The sequence below is a fragment of the Mytilus edulis genome, chromosome 9, assembly GCF_963676685.1.
Source record: "Mytilus edulis chromosome 9, xbMytEdul2.2, whole genome shotgun sequence".
NCBI lineage: Eukaryota > Metazoa > Mollusca > Bivalvia > Mytilida > Mytilidae > Mytilus > Mytilus edulis.
In genome coordinates this window covers 26,774,176-26,792,649 of record NC_092352.1, presented here as the reverse complement: position 1 = coordinate 26,792,649, position 18,474 = coordinate 26,774,176, and the positions used below count along the sequence as shown (strand labels likewise).

The window sequence follows — 18,474 nt, the reverse complement described above, 5'->3', positions numbered from 1 at the left end:
TAAAAAGAGGAAAACATGAGTACCACTAGGGTACCCTACTCAAGTTGCAAGTACCTTTGAAAAATGCTTCAGGTCAATTTTTTAGCAAATTTAAGTTAGTCTCTTAAGTCAGTGTTTTGAATGTCACTGTCACTGATAATTTTAAGTGAGACATCAGATCGCAAGGTCGTCCCCAAACCTCTCAAAGTCACAGGTTGGAATTGATCATGTTTTAGCCACATAATTGGTTGAAAGACTTGTATTTAAAACTTTTCCAATTAATATTACAGTTACCTCCACAAAAGACACAGATTTTATTGTCACCTACACAAAAACCTCCGGAACCTCCAATTGGACAATATCCTTGTAACAAAACTGTCAAAAGTTTACTGGATACATCTAGACAACAACAACAGATTATAGTGTCAAACAGTACAAAGGCCATGTTGTTTCCAACATCAAATAATCCTAAAGTTGGACAGGTTCCTCAACAGTTTATAATGGTCACATCTACTCCGTCCATGCCAACAAAAACAAATATGGTAACAGCAATTTCAAATGCTGCCAGGCCTTCAGCAAAGATTATTGATCTGACAGATGAAGAAGAAAAACAGATTGTGTCACATGTTGCCAGAACTCCTTCCATTCCTTCTGTTGTATCCAGTATTCAGTCTCAGGGAAATGTTCGTAACTTAACTCCACAACAGGCAATGTTACCTCAACAGAATATCATATTTAATGGCCCAGGTGGTACTCGATTTGTAAACCCTAATCAACAACCTTTACAGTTGGTATTTAATTCTGGTGCCCAGCAAATACGACCAGGAAGTCTGCTTACTGTTGTAACAACCCCAACATCAGCTGGTGTTCGTCCTCCAGTTATATCACAACAACCAAATGTTGGACCTCCTCAATTAAGAGCAGCACAACTGGTGCCCCTGGCTTCCCTTCCAAGAGGTACTTTACCAGGCACTACAATGGTAACTGGTGCCCAACAATATAATATGATGAGAACAGTAAGACCTCCACCACCATTACAATCAGCACCAAATAACCAGAATAACCAACAGGTAACTAAAATGTAGCAATTTCTACATGTTTTATTAAAGATCTATTTAAGAATCAGTTCCTTCAATAATTACACAGCTTTCTTGGAATTTGAGTAAAGTATTTATATAAAAAAAAATATAACATGAATATAAACTATAATATTAACTAATAATTTTATGTATACATTACATGAATATAGAATGTTAGTTTTAACTATTTCCTTGGTAATGCTAATAGTGGAGAGCCATATTTGATAACCAAAATGTCAAATACCATATATACACAAAGAGTGCATCAAACTATTAAACTGATGTTATGACAAATCTTTGATGAAGTTTACATTTTGTATCACATTACCCAAGTTTCCCGTAGTATCCAGTCCAAAATGCGGACAAAATCAAAACATCAGTATAATATCAAACCAAATGTTAATGTAGGATTCAGGGTCAAACCAAGGATTTGTATACTATACGAATCCCTGGTCAAACCGACACTAAAATTGATAATATTTAGAAATTTGATTAAATATATATATATGATATTTTCATTTCTTTTCCCATCATTATTTTGGCTACTTGAGAGATTTAAAGAATAAAAAGATGAATTGTTTAATGTATACTTGACCTCTTATGAGATAAACCAGAGATATAAAATGTTGCTTAGATCAGGGTTTGTATTACTTTTAGATTTGTCTTCATCTGTTTCAGAAGTCACAGCTACCTCCAAATCCATCACAGTTAGTCCATCCACCACCAACTCAGAAACAAAGCCATCCTGCTCCATTACCTGTACAAGATCCACCAGCCATCAAACCAGGAGAAAAACCATTAGCTCCTAAACCTACACTGAAAATTTCTAGAGTTAGTCAAGGTAGGTATCTAGATATTCAGTTTTCATTTTACTACTGTTCCAAAGGAATAGGTAAAGCCGGTTTACCTGTCTGTCCCAACACATTTTTGTCATCAACAAGTTATAGTGTCTTGTAATATGGTAACAAGCTACATGGTTCCATTGAATTTGCATCCATATTGTTCCATTCAAATAAATATGTGTCATGGATTTCAAAATATTGACTCTTCAAGTGTGAAGTTGTATTTATATAATATGATATACCTGATAATATATATATAATGATGTAGTTTATATGAACTTGTGATCACATCAATTTAAAACTAAAAACACTTTTCATCAGTATATTCTGTTTTTGTAGGCATTGTTTTATCATGGAATATGACCTATATTGCTAAAAATCATGCAGAAATACAGTCATATCAACTATTCGCTTATCAAGAAACTGCAGCACCTTCTACTCCTAGTCTGTGGAAAAAGGTAAGTTCATTTGATGCAAGCCTGTCCCAGGTAAGTATTAAATACATTTACAATACTAACAATATACCAAAGAAAAAATAACTACGTTAATAATGAATCTGGTTTAAAATAAAAGTCGCTTGCATTTTAAACAACACCAGGTATATGTATTAATGTACATGTAAACAAAAATTCCTATCCAACAACTGTTCAAAGTTTTATGTGCCCTAGCCATGACATGTATATATTCCATTTGAGAGATTGAAGTTCATAAATATCTGATTGATTGATTGGTTTGACCCATTTAATGTTATTACAGGTAGGAGATGTCAAAGCTTTACCTTTACCTATGGCTTGTACACTGACACAGTTCCAAGAAGGAAATCGTTACCATTTTGCTGTAAGGCCAGTTGATACTCATGGGCGACCTGGACCATTCAGTGAACCAAGCTCTATACATCTAATGCCAATGAAGTAGACGTGCATTATCAATATGGCAAAGATTCCCAGTCTTAATTTACTAAATGTATCCAGACAATATAGGAATCTTGTTTAGTATGTAAAGAATTCCACCAGGAATTCTATTGAACAATAAATTTGATAGAGACAATAGTTTCCTGTGAGGAAAATCTACAATTTCTCTCTTCTTGTGAATATATTGCATTCTAAACAGGGGTGCTAATGGCCAGAAATGATCTTAATGTTTTACTTGTGCATTTTATTTTTGTATGTTATAATTTTATTGTGGAGGTAAATGTGATATTTTTTTTATCAATAATAGTTCTGTCAAATTGTATGGAGTAAATACTATCAAGTACTTGCAGTGCTATTAAGATGTTTATAAAGTAATAGTATTTGAAAAAAATAAAATGAGAAGGTACTAATTACCTATAAACCAACAATGTTTGTTGAAAAATAACTTCTAGAATAACATTTCGAAATAATGTAAATCAGATGGGTTTACATGAACTGAAAATAACATATCCATACCTTTGAAAATCAGATGTTTTTATCTTATATGACAAGTATACAGTTTTGTATGCATGACCATGGTGAAAATTTAATTTTATTAAAAAAAATTCCAATAAATATTTGTCCTATAGACGTTTACACTGTTTTCTTCTGTCCACCATTGCCTCATGCTATTAAATTCAGAAAACATAATGTATCATTATGTGTATATGTGTTTGGTAGACTGGTAGACATGCATTTAGAATGAAAATTTTTAAACTTTGAAGGAGTGATTGTGTTTTATGTTCTATACAAGTACAGTTGTGTCAGTATAAAGAATTGTTGTTTACAATCGGTCGATTTTGATGATTTTATTGTACATAGAAATTAGCATATATTTATGTCCAGTATTTAGATGTTAATTTACAAATAAATTTCTAAATACTTTAGTTCTGTCTATTTTTAACAAGACCGGAGAGAGTTTTTACTGCTAACTAGTTTATCAACAACCAAGTAAGTATTAATTATAAACTCACTATAGAAACCAGGTTTGAAATTTTATATTTGCGCCAGACACGTGTTTGGTCTACAATAGACTCATCAGTGAAGCTCAAATCAAAAATGTTAAAAAGGCCAAATAAAGAACAAAGTTATTTACTTTATAGTTTTGCTTGAAGGCACATCCACATGTGAACCAAAATGGATAAACAAATAAAATCTTACTATGTAGAAATTCTCAACTAGTAGCATTGATACAATTGACTTGGAGAATGTTGCTGCATCATACTTTTGTTCTTTTAAAAAGAAGATAGGAACATACCCCGGTAGTGCACCACAAGTCTACTCTTGTTTATAAAGGATTTCAGTTCAGAGCACCACACATGTCCTCTTATAGTAAAAAGCACCACACATTATCTATTATAATAAAAGTGCATCCCATATGTCCTATGTAAATAAAAAGTGTGCAACATATGACCCTGTTATTAAAAAATGCATCCTATTATCCCCTGCTAAAAAAAAAGTGCAACATATGACCCTGTTAATAAAAAAAATGCATCCCATGTGTTCCCTGCTAATAAAATAAACTCATAGATACCAGGATTAAATTTTGAATCTACGCCAGACGTGCTTTTCGTCTACAAAAAAGTGCATCTAGACCCTGTTCATAAAAATGCATCCCGTACGTCCCTGTTAATTAAAAGTGAATCCCATATATCCTATGTAAATAAAAAGTGTACCACATACTCTCCTATTAATAAACATGTCACTCATCCAATATGTCCTCTGTTAATAAAAAGTGTGCCACATATGACCCTGTTGATAAACACTTCATCTCATATGTCCAATGTATATAAAAAGTGAGCCACATCTCCCCTGTTAATAAACATTTCATCCCATATGTCCTCTGTTAATAAAAAGTGTGCTAAATACCCCACTATTTATAAACATTTCATCCCATATATCATCTTTTAAAATAAAGTACATGTAATTAAAAAGTGCAACACACATGTCAGTTCTATGTTGATAGTAAGAAAGGACATTGGTGCAAACCTCATCTTCCCTTAATGAGGAATGGAAACTTCTGCATTAAAAAAAATCTGTTTAAAGTTTTGCACAAGTATGTACAGTGTATAAGGTTTATAATTTCTGAATCATGTGTATATCTGCATCCTGTTTAACAGTTGTTCAATTACACCTGTGTCCAGTTTGTTCAGGAAAGGGAAAGCCTGCATGTGTTGACAAAATAAGCACAAACTTACTCGAGAAGGTTTGACATGAACGAAGACAGTTTTGCTAAGGATGGGGAATCCTGTTCCATGCAGTCATGTCCTGGGAAGAAATTTCCTATGCCAACACAGACATATCCTTGGTAAGAAATATGGTATTGAGTTTATTTGTTGTGATATTTGTTTTTAAAGGAATCTGGATGGTAAGTTATGAGACACACAGTAAGTTGTACATTAAGTTTTCACAAAACCAACATCATGTTGTAGGACAAAGATTAATATTTAGAATCGTATCTATGTCTTCATGTAGTTATTTAACCTTTACTAGAATGAAATGTGTGCATGAAAGTTTTATCAACTACAAAATTTTACCGGAAACAAGCCTCTTGAATAATGTTTCAGCTTTATGATGATAGCAAATCCATGAATTTTAACAGGATTTTCGAAAGACAAAAATCGGTTATTGATTTGGGCATGTACGGCGGGCAACCTTTAAATAAACAGTTAGTTCATTTACATCAAAACGCTTTGACGGCAGTAAATGAACACGCTTTGACGACATCTTTTCAATATAGATATGTTGTTTCCTGTGACTAAATGTAGGACAAGTTAAATTTTCACGATTTTAGCTGTTTTCGTTGTTGAGTTGTAGACCTTTCAGTAGCAAAAGTGATGGTTATTACTAGTAATACTAGTATATGAATTTGAGTTATTTCTCTTTGAACAGAAATGATGATATTTCTATGCCATTTGATCTCCTGTTTATTTTGAGTTATTTCATCAAAAAATGAATCCTGTATTGATATGCTGATCCAATGTACCAAGATTTTGAATATTAGACCATAATACTAGTAGGTAAATGTCGAATTTCAAATTTTCACTAAAATGTTGTTCCCATACTTGCTCAATTGTTCATGTTTTAACCTCTGCAGGAAAATCTTGTTTGCTGTCACTCTGCCAGCTTCTTGTTGGTTTATAATCCGGATGAAACTCCCGTAAATTTGACGACCGATGTCTATATGAACTGGGACTATTATACTGTACTGATATTACATGTAGTATTATTATTCAAGAATTTTTATCCAAAGTTCATAGGTCGGACTCATTATTAAAATTATACCTAAGGCCTTACTTTGACTTGAAAGAGCAATTTATACTTGTCCTGGTCTTTGTTCTTGTTTATAGCTGCTCAAGTAAGACGACACAGTGAAATTAGAGTACTAAAAACATGGATTTTCGCACCGCGGAAGTCCCGAGTGATAATGAGCCACCTTTCCTTTCCTTTTAAATATACAATTCCTCGATCCCACACATATCCATTTTTATTATTGTATATAGTCTCATTGTATTATGGAGAAGACTTCATAAGAGTGATTTACTCATCTCAACCATTTTTCTTTAATTTAGCAAATAATTTTTTTTAAACTATTAAATCTAATGGATTATATAAGTACAAAACCAATGTAATATCTTTGGTGAATTGAAATCCTTTCAAAAATAAACTAATGATATGGAACGCACTATTGTATAAAATACACAAAGATGAAAGGACCTGTATCTTTGGTGAGTGTTGATTTCTAGTTGAAAATATACAACTGAAATGGAACGCTCCGTTGTAGATAGTAAACAACGAGTATGTAATCTATCTGGTGAGTGTTGATACCCAGTTGAAATTAAACAACATCAATTGAACGCTCCGTTGTAGAAAGTAAGGAGAAGACATCTCTAATGATGTTATTTGTTGTGTCCAATCCCTTTAGCTGCAAATATGAATTGTTTTAACTAAACTAAGAAAGTAGGCAACGATGAAAGTGGCATTTGTGGACTCATTTACATCTGCGTAGGATGTTCATTATTTTAAAAGTGTATTGCTGTCATATTCATGATTTTAAACAAATTAATTTTATCAACTTGTATACACTTATATTATACAACGGACCTTATAATTAAGGTACATCTTTTTACATTGAGGATAGTTTGAATCTACTAGTCATGTAATGAGGTGGAATCCAGCACATGACAGGTGCGCTCGACTCCAGTCTTCATTGTTTGTTGTATCTTTCAAACCTCATTACTGCCATTGAGTCTAGACAACATAGTGCCTTGAGTTGAACATTATTTTAAGGTCGTATTCAGGCCCCTTTCAATAAGTTTAATATGTACTCATATATTCAAAGTGCACACAAGTGCGGATGTGTATAACCATACATGTCGGAAAAACATTTTATTGAAATTTAAATAAGTTGTACATGGTTAATTTCAACAACAAATAAGAATAAAGGTAAATAACTCCAATTCTATTATGTGTAATTTAAAAATGTTAAATTTTAAGTTTACATGGCAAAATAAAAGATATCGCGATCTCTCGGTGCTCACACGCACTTTGATTTTCTTGCTGTATTAAAAAATAGAACAGAAAAAAATTACTCAACGTTCATTCATAAGATCATTTCATTATTTGAATTATCTCTCCTTTAAGGGTATATATATAAAAAAAAAAAAAAAAGCAATTAAAAATTATTCTGTATTTGCTTAAACAATCGTAATATGATATTACACAATTTACTTCCTTTAAATTGAAGTCTGACAACTAGATTTCATTCTTTTCTTAATATTTGCTTATTTCATTTAAATCTAGACTGGTTGTTTTCTGCTTTCAATTTAAGATAAAAAAATGACTGAAGATTCCATATGATATTTTTTACAGTTCTAAGTATTACTTTTGTTTTTAAAGAAACTTGGTTTTTGCCCTTGTAACAATTGTTTTTAACTGGGATCCAGCAGCCAAAACTGTGAAACATATACTGTACTGTTATGAATTTGCTACAAAAAAAACTCATCAATGGCACTGAAGTATTACAGCAAGAAACTCAAAGCCAAAAATATCATACTTACTTAAACTATTCAATTTCTGTCCAAAGGGAAATAACTCAAATGCATATTTTACAAAAATCATTTTATACGACCGCAAAAAAAAAAAAAATTTTTTGGATAGTATAATGGTATGATGTTGTCGTCTGCGTCGTCGTCGTCCGAAGACACATTTGGTTTCCGGACAATAACTTAAGTTTACAATTTTTTAAGGGGATGCATATATTTTTTTTCTTCAAATTTCAAATTTTTGAAAAGTTTTAAAGATGAAATCTTCAATTTCACACTGACGGTAACGAGCAATAGATTTGCAAAGTTTTTTACCACATTTATTTTGTGTTAAAAACCTTTATTATGTCATAAATTTGACCACAATCCAAAATCAGACAGTATCAATCTTGAATGTTGTGTCCATACTTGCCCAACTGTTCAGGGTTCGACCTCTGCGGTCGTATAAAGCTGCGCCCTGCGGAGCATCTGGTTCATTTTAGTTTTTTTTTCTTTGAACAGAAACGGTGTAATTGATAAGTATTATGATATATAGTCAAGTTTTAAGGATATACACAATGAATCCGAATCACATCTCTATGTATAGCCAGTCAAGGTCGTTAAAAACTTCTATTTGTCGCATCTCTAGTCCAATCCACATAAGGATTGCCAAAAACATCGTATATAGTGTCAGGCCTACATATGGGTATGTATAATTTTAAAATGTTCATAAACAACCTTAAAAGAATGACAGCATTAATTTACGTCCTTAATAAATAATTAAACGCTTCAACCAATTACAGCCACTTAATCCTGGTTTCAATGTCATTGAGAATACATTTTAAAGTATCTTAATCGTGTCTGGGCAGCTTTGTTTGACAGACCGAGTAGAAAAGGAGTCTTATTTTCATCCTTAATAAATAATTAAACGCTTCAACCAATTACAGTAACAGGTATACTATAACAATCGGAAAGAACAAATGTTTTCAGATCCAGGGGCGTAGCTACCCGGAGGCACGTGCATCCACGTCGTTTTCACAATAAAAAAAAAAAAAAAAAAAAAAAAAAATCAGAAGAGAGAGAGAGATGATTTGGTCAATCGGATCGGAGACTCTTGGTGTCTTTTCCGTCTATCCCGGATATTAGTTTGACAACCTAGTTACAAGTGTTGATGAAGCTGTTCATTCAGAAAAAGATCGTAGCTCCGAAGTTGCGTGCACATTGATTCGGCATGCAAAAAAAGAAATGGCAAAATAAAAATTTATAGATTGTCAATTTGAATGTTAAAGGAAACATCTATGTTGTCACTTTTTTTAATTGATGAAATATCATTAAATAACGACATTTGGTTTCAAAATAATTTTTTTTGTGGACATTATGACAAAATCGGAAGGTTACTTGTATCTTTTACAAGATTTTTACTTTTGAATTTGTAATACTCAGTCTAAGATATGTAGTTTTGGAGCACATTTTACAGTGTACAGTTCATCAGTTTGGAATGAGATGTACCAATCGGCATTAGAATTATCAGATCCCTTCGATATCGTTGAAAAAATGCCGAGGCGATGTGGTTGACAGTAGCGATTATACTTCACATGATCACATAGTGCCTCCACTCTCGACTACAGAAGAGACTCGGACAGCAATCTAATTAAAAACCGATCTCTCAGAGATCGATTTTTAATTAGATTGCTCGGACAGCAAAATAGAAAATTTGAAAATTTACATGTAATTGTCTTAAGAGCAGAAATATCGTATACCATTGTAGAATCTATATATAAAATATCTAATACTGTCGTAAGGTCAAGGCTCTGCAATAAATGAGGTCAGAAGCCGATAATAACAATATAGTTATCGATTATTTATATTATAGTAACCTACATTCTTCACGAACTGTGTGTAATTAGTTTCATTCATTTGTATCACAGTATCTTTACAGATAATTTTGGCCATTTTCTTTCGAATGTATATTTGAATTCCATATTCACTAAGATGGGTAAATACTTGATACAATACGGATATCCCAACCAACGTCAAACTGTAATCACTGTAGTATACAGATATAAATCGCTATTCAGGAAAGCTAGGCCGTGACGTATATTTGTCTTTGAGGAAAGGAAGAAAACACAATCGTGAGTATTTTTATTTCCATGTTAGCAGAAAAATAAACATATATATACACACAAATAAACAGAAGCGTCGCAGAAGCGTATTAGCGCCACACATTTTTTTTTTAATTTTTCTTCCTGTTTGCGTTATAACGCAAACCTTTACGTTATAACGCAAACCTTTACGTTATAACGCAAACCTTTGCGTTTAACGCAAATATCTTGATTTCAATTATGCATTAAGTTTTGTATATATGTCCGTCTGTCATTCATTTCGGATGTGATTTACTAGTAGATAAAAAAAAAAAGAAACATACATACAAGGCCAAATCATTATAATAAATATGCATAGGAATAATGGAATACTTGAAGTGCAATTATACATAAATTAAGACTGATTTATGCATCAGAAAAGTATATAATTTAACAAGAAAATAGATATAGTTTAGTATATAGTCATATTCAAATTGAAAGATCAAAAATAATGTCATACAATTGCGAAACCTCCAAGTCAAATAGACAAAATGGTCTTTCTGAACATTTTTTTAAATCTCAGAATATGATCAAGATTTTTTGATAGAAAGTCATTGAATTTTCATTTCAATATAATGAAGTATTTTTAAGATGCTTGGGTAGCAATTCGAATAGAGAGAACATAATTTTATTAATATAACATCTTCATTCTATACATTTATTGCCAAAGGGTAGATTGTTTGAATCTAACCTACTTTACACAGTTCTCAAACGAGAGCTTACTTTGGAAGTATATTTATATTCGGTTATAGCTATACGTTACGCACGCTGTTCCTACAACCCCTAGGATTTGTAACACAATCTTTGAAATTTCCTCCGCAAAACAAAATAAAAATGTTAGCAAACACGAACCACTATTAAAACAAATTCAATATATGTTTTAAATAATGTTTTTATAGCTCTTGATCATATACTAAGTAATATCTAGTATATTTGAGGATTAAAATAACAAAGCTATGTAAAAAAAAACCGGATGTCCAACGTTACATTTATGAAAAACTGTTTTAACTCTTATGTATAGTGATCATATTTCTTATTCCCTGATCTTCCGGAAACTTGGCAGAAACAACGGCATGTGTCGGTTCTTTGTGGCGTTAAAGCATTTTGCCAAATTTCATTTGACTCGGTGGCCGCATATTAAGCTGGAATAAGAAAAATGTCCAACGACGTTTTTCGGTAACTTAACGACTGAAAGTGATTTTTTTAAGTAGATATAGCGGAAAACGAATAAAGAGAGTAAGACAATAATAACATCTACCAAAAGTACAAATATTTGCCTCATTGTTCGTGAGTTCAAATATTGCAGATTTTATAAAATCTTCTCTACACAGTCGTTTTTCAAGCGGTAGCCATTTTGTCCAAGTTGATATTTCATTTTTCAAAGCAGTTCACGCGTATTTTTTAACTGATATTTCAATAAGTTATTTATAATTGATCAAAACAAAAGTTATATACACGAAGAGTACAAAATGCCAAAATTCTTTTCTTATTAACTACATATTTGGGTCTTAAAGGAATAATTTTTTTCAACACATTACAAAACGGTAGCCATTTTGTCCAAACGTCTAAAAACGTCGAAAAATCTGACAAACGATAATTTCCGACGTTACATTTCCTGAAGTTTCAATTAAATGTTCATGATAATTAAAACAAATCGTTTGGTCAAATTTGGAAAAAGATGTTGATGGCTGCCGAAAAAAAAGAATAGTGCATGTTGCTACATGTATAGACTCCGGCCGGGACATAAATTCGACACAGGTTAAATTTTGCAATTTTTATTGATCGTTTATAGTTTTTATCGATTTATTTAAAAAAAAAACGTGAAAAGGGAAATTAATTCTCATTACATGAACTTCGTTCAACTTTTTCCGACAAATTGGAAACACCAAGACATTCCTCTAAATGTAAAATGCGAATTTTGATTTATTTTGCGGAAGGACTACGAAATAGATCATTTAAAGTCGTCACTTCAGTAAGGTGCATTCACCAATTATAAAAATTTATAAAAGACTTAATACAAGTCCACGGAATGTTTTACTTCGCAATTCGTCCTGCTATTCATGTTATAACTGAAAGTAATTCCTGTACTACATGTAATAGCGAAGCCGGAACTTTTCGTCAATATTAACTTGTGCATGAAATTGAGGTAATTGAAAGACAAATCCAAAACAGCGACGAAAAACCGTTTCATTGAATTAATAAAACCCGGGATTATATTAGACGTTTTTACGGACAATTCAGGAGTAGATTACTATATTTTAAAATGTATATCAGAAGTTAAACAATTTAAGCAAGCAACTTAAGAAAACTTGGAAAATAATTCAAGATTCAAGAAATTGAAGGGGTGTATTTCGACAAATTATGTGCCAAGAAAAATACAATTCTATTCAAATTAATTAAGGTTAAAAATGTTTCGATTTACTTGCAGAGTGTCAGATATATTTGTATTGGGGTTGAATTAAGATATAGAAATTTTACAATAACAAATGATATGCACCATGAAAGTTAAACATCCTATGATAAAAGTTTTGCACATTATTTATGGGAACCGAATACATGTACTTCCGTCAAATGTTTCCTTCCTACATTACTTGCGACAGTAAGCACTGCATTTTTAGGTGAAATAACTTAAAAGGTAAACATTATTAAATCGATTTCAACAACTTGAGGTAATTTATGATAAAATGATATCACAAAAAGAACAGAACCAGAATCAACCAACAACATATAAAAAAACGAATAAAACTTGCAAAAATTAATCGAAGTCAAAAACTCTCTTTGACGCCGCATTTTTAGTGTAACGTCATGTTGTAGGAACATCGTGCACAACGTTACTATTAGCAGGGTTGATTTGTTTTCTTCGGTATAACCTCAATTTACTCAATTTTCTTTGTAATATATATACTAGTGGTAACATGGATATCGTTTTTGGGGACCTTTATAGTTTGTTGTTCAGTGTGAGCCAATGCTCCGTGTTGAAGACCGTACTTTGGCCTATGATGGTTTACTTTTACAAATAGTGACTTAGATGGAGAGTTTTCTTATTTGCACTCATACCACATCTTCTTATATTATTCTGCTCATTATTAGTCAATGATATGATCTAATTTTTCAAGCATTTTACTTTGCAATGACTACAAAGGTGATAAATTTTAATATATACAGCCTCCTCCATTAATAACTACTGTTTCCTTTGAATCTTAAATAAGAAATAAGATAAAACAAATGTTTGCGTTAAAACGCAAACGTTTGCGTTATAACGCAAAGGTTGCGTTATATCGCAAAGGTTTGCGTTGTAACGCAAAGGTTTGCGTTATATCGCAAAGGTTTGCGTTGTAACGCAAAGGTTTGCGTTATATCGCAAAGGTTTGCGTTATGTAACGCAACCTTTGCGTTATAACGCAAACATTTGTTTTATCTTATTTCTTATTTAACGCAAAAGTTTGCGTTACAACGCAAACATAGGAAGAAAAATTAAAAAAAAATGAGTGGCGCTAATACGCTTCCGTACGATAGTAGAGGGGCATTATGTTTTCTGGTCTGTGCTTCCGTTCGTGCGTGCGTTCGTTCGTCAGTCCGTTCGTTCGTCCGTCCGTTCGTTCGTCTGTGCCGCGTCCGTTCAGGTTAAAGTTTTTGGTCAAGGTAGTTTGCGAGTACTTTGGACACATTCTTGTTTGATTTTCAATGAAATTGTTGATTTGTGGGAAGTTAGCTTAAGTTTTAATTTACAGCAGACTCCCAACATATGAATGACTTTGTGAGAGTTGGGTCTTACAGACAAGACAACTTAGCCCTTAGTACTAAAAAGGGGGGGGGGTCTAATTTAAAATTTAAAAAATTTCCAAATTAGACAAAACACATAATAAATCGTGGACACATGTAATATTCCTTGGATGATTATAACAATCTGGGATCATTTGCTTGTGATTTATTATATTTTTTCCCCATAATATACACTTCGCAAACAATGGTCATCATATTTTATCTGTATATATATGTCTTCTGTCACTATTGTCTTCCTTCTATTTCAGAAACAAAGAAAGATGAATGAACTACACATAAGCCGTCGTATTTATACTAAAGACAAACTTGACTCTTTGTTTGAAGTTCAAGAAACACCAAAAGAATCTCTCCTCACGAGATTGAGAAAGCAGTGCTTTTGTTCAAAAAGAAGAATGTGGAAGTTCTTTACTTCTTTCTTTCCAATTATTAAGATAGTGAAAGGCTACAAGAAGGACTATATATTGGGTGATTTAATAGCTGGTTTGACTGTCAGCTTCATGCATTTGCCACAAGGATTGGCTTTCTCTGTTCTGGCCGGTTTACCAGCCGTGTTTGGACTTTACACTACATTCTTCCCCTTATTATTTTATACATTCTTTGGAACATCACCATATGTAGCATTTGCAACAAATGCAGTGATTGCTTTAATCGTACAAAAGATTGTTTTGTCAGAAGCCGTTCTTTTCAAATCAGCTTTACCGGATTCAGCTTTTAACACCACCGTGTTTATAAACATGTCTGATATAAACAATAACTCGTTAAACTTAGTTATAAGTGAATATGATATCATTGCTAACAAGGCTTCCACTGCTATGGCGGCATCATTACTGGTCGGAATAATACTAACAACCCTCGGTTTGCTGCGTCTCGGCTTTCTTTTGACATATATGTCAGAAAGTTTTATCGGAGGATTTACCACGGCTGCTGGAATCCACATTGTGTCCAGTCAGGTGCCGAAAATGTTTGGTATAGAGGTGTCCGCACACACTGGGGCTGGAAAGCTTGTGAAGATGTATATAGAATTATTCTCCAATCTAGAAAAGACTGTGGTTTCCGATGTTGTTATTACTGTGATATGTATAGCGGTGATACTTGTAGTAAAAGTTTGTGTTAATGATCGATTCAAAAAACGGATGAAGATTCCTATTCCGATTGATTTGATCGTAGTTGTGGTTTCTACGTTAATATCACATTTTGCAAAGTTTGAGGAAAATCTTGGTGTTGATGTCATTGGTGATATTCCTTCTGGATTCCGACCTCCGGCTGTCCCATCTTTAGATATAGCTCCAAGAATTCTAGTCGATTGCTTTGTCATGGCTATTCTTACTCTGATGCTGACTATATCATTGGCTAAATTAACTGCAAAAACTCACAATCAACGTATAAATGACAACCAGGAAATGGTGGCATACGGGTTAACTAATATTCTCTCGTCTTTCTTCTCTTGTTTCCCACAGTCGGCCACCCCAAGCAGAACAATGTTAGACAGTGATCTAGGTGCTGAGACAACTCTGAATTCTATACCGACAATTGTGTTCATGCTTCTTGTTATTTTATGGATCGGGCAATTATTTCATTCGTTACCGATGTCAGTATTAGCGGCAATGATAACTGTTGCTATGAAAAACTTAATTTTACAATTCGGTGATCTGCCAAAGATATGGCGAATAAACAAATTAGATTTTTTTATTTGGATAATTTCGTGCTTTGTCTCTGTGCTTGTAAATCTGGACTATGGTATAATCGCAGGAATAGCATTTTCTATAACTTCCGTCGTTATTCAGCATCAAGTGTCATCAGGTATTCTGATTGGTCAAGCAGGAAATGAAAATCTGTTTTTGGATTTCGAGAAAAGGAAAAATGTACGAGACCATGAGAGCATTAAGATATTTCGGTTTCAAGCACCGTTATATTTTGCAAATGCAGGACAATTTAAAACACAAATAAACAGAAAAGTGATAGATCCAATGAAATTGAAAAAAATATCAAAGAACAAGACCGATGCTATGGAAATGGGAAATGGTCAATCTAATGGAAACAGCAAATTATCAGAAGATATTGAAAACGGTATAGACTCAAAAAATCTGGTCCAAAGTACAATACATTATATCATTTTAGATTGCCAGATGATATCTCATATAGATCTCTCAGGAATAAGCATGCTTTCTCAGGTTATTAAGGAGTACAAATCTGTTGAAATTGAAATATTTTTAACAAACTGCTCATCAGCGTTTCTCGATACTTTGACATCAGCAGGAGTTTTCGAGAATTTTCCATCAGAATCTGTATTCTATGACATTTCAGATGCATTACACTTTATTCAAAAATCTAAAGAATCCGAGAGAGCGGAAGCATAGAAAAGTTTACATTTCCATTCATAGAAAGATTTAATAAAAACTTTCTAGTTGATATCATCCTCAAACACGTATGGGACATCCATCATCCCTTAATTATACGTTTAACGGTTAAACAAAATATAGTATACGTGTGAGAAACATTTTCTTCGTAAATTGTGCTAATAAAGTTATTGTACTGTGTACAAAGTTTCCACAGAAACAATCAAATTGAAGTCCTTTTGTATATTGGACGCGGAATAATATTTAAAAGACGTATTTCGCTATCTAATTTAAAGAACATGTTGTTCGTAAAGGCATTATATATTTTTAATAAAGTTTTGCATAAAATCGGAAGTTTTTAGTCCTAAAGCAGATACACAAAACACAACGCAAAAGATTCCATTTTTTTACCATTTATTTATAGTTCAAAACATATATCCATACATATCCTTATAACTGTCACACCAATGACATGCCAAAATTCGAATGATCTTATTTGATAGATTTAAAAATCTTTTTAAAATTTAAAGCTACCATAAATAGAAAAAAAAAATATGTATGTTTTTGTCCTATCATTAATGAAAGTGAGATAGTGAAGTAAAAATTCCCTTTAGCAACCAGTTTAGTTCAGTTTTGTCAAAATAAGCAAAGAAACATTGCTTATGAATTATTCACTTGCAAGTGTATAATTGGACCTCATTAAAACCTCAAGCATGTGAACTTCAATTTAACCTCTTAGTTAGAGATGGAATTTGCATGCACTAGGCGTGATCAGCTAGTAAAAGGAAAAGAATGTCAACATTAAAAGTGTAACAAGGGTAAACTATTTGATTGACTGATTCGATCTACAAAAACTTATTCTTATACAGATAATAAAATGCTTCGCCGAGCGCAGCCTGATACGACCGCAGAGGTCGAACCCTGAACAGTTGGTACAGGTTTGGATACAATATTCAAGCTTGATACTGTGAATTTGAAGTGTGGTCAAATTTTTGACATAATATAGGTTTCTGGCACAAAATAAACGTGGTGAAAGATCTTCGAAATGGGTTGAAATATTTGTATTAATTTTCAATTGAAGATTTCTTGCTATTGCGCAATACTGTGATATTGTTAAAAAAAAAATGAATGAAAAAAAATATGTAACACATCAACAAAATGGAACCACTGAATTACAGGCTCCTGACTTGGGACAGGCACTTACAATCATAATGTGGCTGGGTTAAATATGTAAGCGGGATCCCAACCCTCCCCCTAACCTGGGACAATGGACTGGTGTATCAGTACAACATAAGAACGGACTATAAAAATCAGTTGAAAAAGGATCAACTCATCAGATGGATACAATAGAACTACATCTAACAAGAACACAGAGTGGACGTGGCCGGGTACTTGTATATTCAAACAACAAAAAGACACCAAGTACTGATCTGAGAGTACTCGAAGTTAATGACAGCTATAGTTCAAAGCCACTAACAATTAATAAAAAATCATGCATCTAAGTATAAATTATCAATCTGTACACCATGTGCACATCCACATCCAATGGATTTAGTGTAAAGACGTCAGAAACAGTCAGAAAAAAACATGACCCTGTGAAATGCCAAAATACAAATATCGACAGATTGTAGATCCATAAATGTGTAAATGTATATAGCAATAATATTTAATTAGCTTTCATTTACTGATAACAAAATCAATATTAATACCAATAAAAACAATATTCAATGATCTAATTACAGTTTTGAATTAATTTAGAATCAGTTTATTTAAAGGATCGATAAGTTTACCAGGATCGTTTCTAAATTTCCAGGCACGGTAAACAACATTTTCGTAAAAATGAGGATGTGCTATCCCTTTTGAAAAACGTTTTCTACAGGTACAACTAAACTTCAAAAGCAAATCTTTAGATCTTTGGAAGAATTTAGTAAAGGTTTTACGTAATTTGTGGTAACGAAATCACTGGCGTAATAATTTACAAGTAATACCAGGAACTTTCTATACTATCACCACCCATATTAAAGGGGAAATTAACAATAGGGAACGAAAAAAACGTCCCTTTTGTCATAAATCGTAGTGTGGAGTTTCGCATGTAAAACCGAAATATCTAAATCCAGGAAAGGACAGTTATTACCGTTTAAATTTGATTGATAGTCTGTTGATGTATCCTTGACAAAGAATAATGAAATTGCAAGAAACAATTACACATATTTCTTTGATGTTTTTTTAGATTGCTCAGGTAGTTTTGAGCTTCTTTTTTGTACAACAGAACAACTAGTAGTCATCTTCACTTCACTTCACACACAAACACATATATATGTATATATACTGCAGCTGTCC

At 32.7% G+C, this 18,474-nt stretch overlaps 2 protein-coding genes across 7 annotated transcripts in view; both read left to right on the top strand.

The window, feature by feature from the left end:
- LOC139487948 (activating transcription factor 7-interacting protein 1-like) overlaps positions 1-3,737 on the top strand; it is a 52,573-nt gene extending 48,836 nt beyond the window's left edge. For all 6 annotated transcript variants that reach the window (XM_071273211.1, XM_071273206.1, XM_071273212.1 and 3 more), the window contains 4 exons: positions 270-1,049; positions 1,737-1,899; positions 2,240-2,358; positions 2,657-3,737. In XM_071273211.1, the coding sequence (XP_071129312.1) occupies positions 270-1,049; positions 1,737-1,899; positions 2,240-2,358; positions 2,657-2,815 (1,221 nt within the window). In that variant the 3' untranslated portion in view covers positions 2,816-3,737. The remainder of the gene's footprint in view (positions 1-269; positions 1,050-1,736; positions 1,900-2,239; positions 2,359-2,656) is intronic.
- On the top strand, positions 3,126-16,482 carry LOC139487949 (prestin-like). Its single transcript, XM_071273214.1, has 3 exons — positions 3,126-5,158; positions 9,814-10,006; positions 14,047-16,482. Exon 3 carries the CDS (start codon positions 14,059-14,061, stop codon positions 16,153-16,155), a length of 2,097 nt encoding a protein of 698 aa, XP_071129315.1. The 5' UTR covers positions 3,126-5,158; positions 9,814-10,006; positions 14,047-14,058; the 3' UTR covers positions 16,156-16,482.
- The last annotated feature ends 1,992 nt before the right edge of the window (positions 16,483-18,474 follow it).

Excerpts from the sequence above, each read along its gene's own strand:
- LOC139487949 (XM_071273214.1), top strand. The coding sequence starts at position 14,059 with ATGAATGAACTACACATAAGCCGTCGTATTTATACTAAAGACAAACTT.